The sequence below is a fragment of the Lolium perenne genome, chromosome 3, assembly GCF_019359855.2.
Source record: "Lolium perenne isolate Kyuss_39 chromosome 3, Kyuss_2.0, whole genome shotgun sequence".
Lineage (NCBI taxonomy): Eukaryota > Viridiplantae > Streptophyta > Magnoliopsida > Poales > Poaceae > Lolium > Lolium perenne.
Window position 1 is genome coordinate 301,889,773 of NC_067246.2, and position 5,134 is coordinate 301,894,906.

Sequence of the window (5,134 nt, forward strand, 5' to 3'; positions counted from 1 at the left end):
AGCCTTGCATACTACTCCAAGAGTTATAATTTTCAAAGCTCAACAGAATAATCAGCAGGCATGAGACTTTTTCAACAACAACAACAAAATTACTATGTGAAGTTTTATAAATAATTAAGATGAATATACATTTGGAAACAATATTGGAAACAACTAGATTAGGCTCATAACTGCTCCTCAATGCCCTCCATCATTTTCTCCCTTGCCTTATTTGTGTAGCCCCTTCCCTCTCCCTTTGTCTCCTCCCCTTTCTTTATTCCCAAGCCTTTTTTTCTATCTTCCCTTCGGCTGCCAAGCAACCAAGCATGAGAAAACAAAACAAAGGCAAAGCAACCGCAATTTGCACAAGACATATCCTGCCCTCCCGTTATAAAACCAAGGGGACCGAGGCCACCAGGACAAAAAAAGCCCCTCGCAGTTTCCCCCAAAGCTACTTCCCCTCAAACACAAACCTGAGCGGCTTGCTTCTTCCTTCCTTTCTTGGTTCTTGCTTGGCTGCTTGTTGCTTCTTCCAGCCCCTCTCCTCCTTCCCCAAGTCTCTCTCTCTCTCTCTCCGTTGCGGTATACTTCAGCCGAGGAGGGAAGTAAGCAAGAGGAAAGCACAGAGGTTGGCTTGGATTTCCTCAAGAGAAGTCATGTTTCATGGTGGCAGGCCTCTGTCCCTCCGGGGCTCTCTCAAGGCTCTTGAAGCTGATATCCACCACGCCAACACCCTGTAAGTTTAATTTCCTTCCATCTCTTTCCCCCTCATGCTCTTTTGATTCTGGAATTTCCTCTTTTTGTACTTGATTTCCCAAGGAAAAGATGAGAAAGGGAAAGGTTCCCCTTTTGTCTCTGACGGTTTTATGTTTGTTTTGTGACATGTTTCCTGCAAAAATCTATGTTTGTAGACTTGTGCTGATGAATTCTCTGATTATTTCTTCAGGGCGCATGCTATACACAGGGCCTATGGGGGCACCTGTGTGCAGATGAGGCTCTCCTACAGCTCCATGGCTCCAATCATCCTCAACCTTATCCAGTGGATGGACTGCAGCTGCTCCCTCTCATACACCCTCCCCAGCTACCTAGGCCTTCTTGAGGTGCTTGTATACAAGGTAATATTGCATTCTAGTAGTATCTTGTTGCAGGTCCTGCAATTCATGAGCTGGGTCTCATCTCCAGAAAAACAAATCTGCTCCGTGATAACGATGTTTATACATGATTTGGTTTGACTGCAGGTTTACGTTGACGGGGATGCGTCCATATCCACAATTGAAAGGCGAGCAAGCCTTAAAGAATTCTACGGTATGCAGGGATAGCACACATAGTAGTTGAATAGTTCTTCAGTTTTATGCCTATTTTGTTCTCAGTCTTATTGTGCTACCATCAATGGAATGCAGCTATAATATACCCGTTCTTGCAACAAATTGAGGAGAACGTCATGGAGAAAGAGTGCAAGGGGAAAGGGTGGTGCAAGGGGGACGGCGACAGCGGTGGCCGGAAGCTTTACGCCGATGACAAGGACGCCGAGAGAGAGGATGAGTGCGGCATTTGCTTGGAGACCTGCACTAAGATGGTCCTTCCCAACTGCAACCACGCCATGTGCATCAACTGTTACCGAGACTGGTAATTGCTTGCTCTTAGCTCCCCTTTGCTTTATCCGTTTGAGGCGTATTTGTTTAAGCACCGTGATATCTTTATCATTTATAGCCCCCATGTCACACGCTAGTATAGAAAATTGCTAGTGGCTGAAATGGATTCAAGATAAGGTTAGTTTAATCGGTAGGAGGTGAGGAGTGGCGTAAGCAGCGACAGCTTTGAAATCACGGGTTCTAGCTATGCATTTGTACTGTGCAAAGATGTTATTGGTTCGGTTCTTTTTCAACACCGGTGCTGTTTGTGAGCTACTCCTACTCAGTTTCAATGTTGGCAGGGGTAGGGAGAGGGTAGTTCAACAACCCAACAGTAGTCTTGACCAAGGCAATTCTGCATTTCTTTTGTTCCCAACTCCATTTAGTATAACTTAAGCTACATTCTCTACAAAGATTGGAAATTTAATATTGCTGATTTGCTTTTGTTTGCAGAACTTGCAATCTGTACAGATTGTTTTGAACTTTTGATTTGCTTACACCGTTGTTAGTTGCCTGGACATTGCAGTGTTTCTTGCCCTCTACTGTGTTTCTTAACTAGTAGGGATTTCATATATATAATCTAACGATCCAACAATTCCAGTTTAGCTTGTGCCATACTGCCATGTTCAAGAGACGCATTCTGTTATCCCTTTAATTGAGTACTGCATTTGCTTGAGTTAAATAGACAGTTGTTGTACTTCATACCATTGTTAAAGCCCTACAATTTGTCACACTCCATACCATAGACTATTTCATCTATGGTACGGAAATGAGACAACCTGGAAGCTGCGTCCATAAATAAATACCATTATTGCATTAGTAGTGGCAATTATCAATATCAAAAAATAAATCTGAAGGGATAAGTGCAAGGGGGTGTGGAGGACAATTACATGTGGCAATCTAATGCTAATGATGTTTCATTAGCTGGCAGATCATACTTGTGTACCAAGGCAAATGTTGTCTGGAAGTCAACCTGTGTGCCATAGATTAAGCACATGCCAAGCTATCGTTATAATGATAATTGGCTACATGGAGTCAAGCCAAAGGATGTTGCCCCCCTCATCTTCTCTATCTCCACTAGAAAGCGTTGGAACGTCAAAAGTGCCCTTAGTAATAATGCTTGGATTGCCAAGATTGATATGGAAGCGACTTTCTCCATTGCGCACGTGCGACAATATTTGTCTCTTTGGTCTAGGCTTAGTGCCTTCGCCTTGAACCCCGGGGTTATGGATGAGATTACTTGGAACCTTACGGAGAACGGCAACTACTCGTCCAAGTCCGCGTACAAGGCACAATTCTATGGGTCGATCGAGGCCCCTATTGGCTCCTCGGTGTGGAGGATTTGGGCTCCGCCGAAAATCAAGTTCTTCTCATGGCTCTTTGTCCAAGATAGGATTTGGACTAGTGACCGTTTGGAGAGGCGCCATTGGGATAATTGCGGTAATTGCCCCCTTTGCAATAGGGTTCTCGAGTCCGTGGAGCATCTCTTCGTCCATTGTCGGTTCTCCATCCGCATTTGGGCGCTTATCAAGGATTGGCTTGGTCTTCATCTTCTTTCCCCCAACACTTGGACTACTCTCCCCTTCATCGATTGGTGGTACTTGATGACGAAGCATAAGGGCGTGGCGTCCATCACTCTTCTTGTGGCTTGGGAAATATGGAATGAGAGGAACGCTAGAGTTTTCAAGAACAAGCACGCCCCCCCTACGGTGGTTTTCGACAAGATTAGAAATGAGGCTAAATTGTGGGCTCTCGCGGGAGCTAAACATGTGAACTCGTTGATGCCGCGAGAGTAGTCGCTTGTTTTTCCTTTTGGGGTTGTTCTCTTTGTAAACTCTCCCTTAATTAATGGAATTGGGCAAGGCTTTTGCCCTCTTTTCAAAAAAAAATAATTTACTGCCTGCAACATTAGAATTTTGGGAAGCAGTCAATAGCTTAAGATTGCTTCAGATGCCAGTTCGTTGCAATTTTAGCTATTGGCCTGGCATTTGGCTATCATCCTGCTAGTGACACGTCGCTAAATAATCCTAGACATTGGTGAGATTGGTGAGGTTATTAGTAATATAAAAAATATAAGTCGTGTCTATCTGCTCCTCTTTGAGCATAAAAGCTTCCATTTGAGCGTCAAATAATCGGCTTTCTTCAAAGCTAATTTGGCAATTTAAGGAGCTGGGTGGGGTTATGTATGGAGCAGATTATTGACCTTCAACTCCATTTTAACAATGTGAATGTATTCCATTATGTGTTCTTTTTCTGTTCATACAATGGAAGTGCCATCAGACGGCAATAACATATATCATGATTGCAGGTATACAAGATCCAAGTCATGCCCTTTCTGCCGCGGAAGCCTGAAAAGGGTTCGATCCACAGATCTCTGGGTGCTCACCCGTGACGAGGACGTGATCGACACCGTGGCCCTGGAGAAGGAGAATGTGAGGCACTTCCACAGCTTCATCGACAGCCTGCCTTTGATCGTCCCCGACAACCTCCTGCTGGTCTACTACGACTACCTAGTCTAGCGAAGCTCCGGTTGGAACAGGAGATAGCGAATGTACAAGGGTTTTCCGGCTGCCGACCATCCTCCTTGGATTGAGTCCGGCAATCGAAGCCGAAGCCGTCTGTCAGTCCGTTGCGAAGCAGCATTATTTTTAACACTGGCTTTGCGCAATCAATCGCATCGTTGTGGTAATAATAATTGTACAGAAAATGAAGTGTACTAAGTCTGGCATCTATGCCCTGGGCCCTGGCAAATTGCCAAGTTATTCAGAAATTACTGGTGTGGGTATTTTACTGCACCATTGGTCAATCTCTGTAGACAAAGTGTTCTGAAGCCTCCCATCATCAATATGTTAAACAACTCTATAAGATGAAGATGATTACCTGTTATTTCTTTGGGGTGGAATTAAAGTATGCACAAGTCAGTCTTGTCAAAACGGTTCTCTTGGCTCCAGTTCACCACATTCAAAAGTATCCAGTTATCCATCGCATCATCATGAATCCAGAATAACCGCAGAAAAGAATCATTAGAGAACCATTATAGTTTATAAATTTGAACTTCTGAAATGTCCATTTGCTCTTTTTTCTTCAAGTTGTACTCAACAAGAGTCAGAATGTTTGACCCTGATGAGTTCCTCAGATTGCAGCTCGAAGCAGTCAACCGGGATATATCTACTCAGATATTGAAGTTCTTGGTTTGGACAATTGAAATGCAAGGCCTAGACTTTATTCATTGCCATGGCTCCAAGCTGGTCATTCAACAGGCAATCAGAAGAAAGAACCAAACGGTGGGGATAAGTCAACTGTTGATGAGAACTTTTCATTTCATTAGTCAATCGTTCTGGGTAACGATTGTTCTCTACTCTGGAAAATTTGCTTCTTCAGAATAAAAAGGTGCTGGGTGTCTAACAGCAGCATAGTCAATCTGTGTGCAGTTCCAGAACATTAATGCACCGCATCAAAAAATTCAAAAAGAATAATAAAGCGCACCATAAAAGCAAAAGAATAATTAGGAACTGTCACGAAAT

At 43.7% G+C, this 5,134-nt stretch overlaps 1 protein-coding gene across 1 annotated transcript; it reads left to right on the plus strand.

Annotated features, from left to right (window-relative positions):
- Window positions 1-370: 370 nt before the first annotated feature.
- On the plus strand, window positions 371-4,496 carry LOC127345252 (E3 ubiquitin-protein ligase AIRP2). Its single transcript, XM_051371697.2, has 5 exons — window positions 371-715; window positions 926-1,094; window positions 1,218-1,284; window positions 1,380-1,605; window positions 3,919-4,496. Exons 1-5 carry the CDS (start codon window positions 636-638, stop codon window positions 4,127-4,129), a joined length of 753 nt encoding a protein of 250 aa, XP_051227657.1. The 5' UTR covers window positions 371-635; the 3' UTR covers window positions 4,130-4,496.
- The last annotated feature ends 638 nt before the right edge of the window (window positions 4,497-5,134 follow it).

What these genes read in the sequence shown, in the direction of transcription:
- LOC127345252 (XM_051371697.2), top strand. Translation starts at nt 636, where the DNA reads ATGTTTCATGGTGGCAGGCCTCTGTCCCTCCGGGGCTCTCTCAAGGCT. An exon ending in TTGAGGTGCTTGTATACAAG is followed by an intron (nt 1,095 to 1,217) that starts GTAATATTGCAT and finishes GTTTGACTGCAG; the next exon opens with GTTTACGTTGACGGGGATGC. An exon ending in ATCAACTGTTACCGAGACTG is followed by an intron (nt 1,606 to 3,918) that starts GTAATTGCTTGC and finishes TCATGATTGCAG; the next exon opens with GTATACAAGATCCAAGTCAT.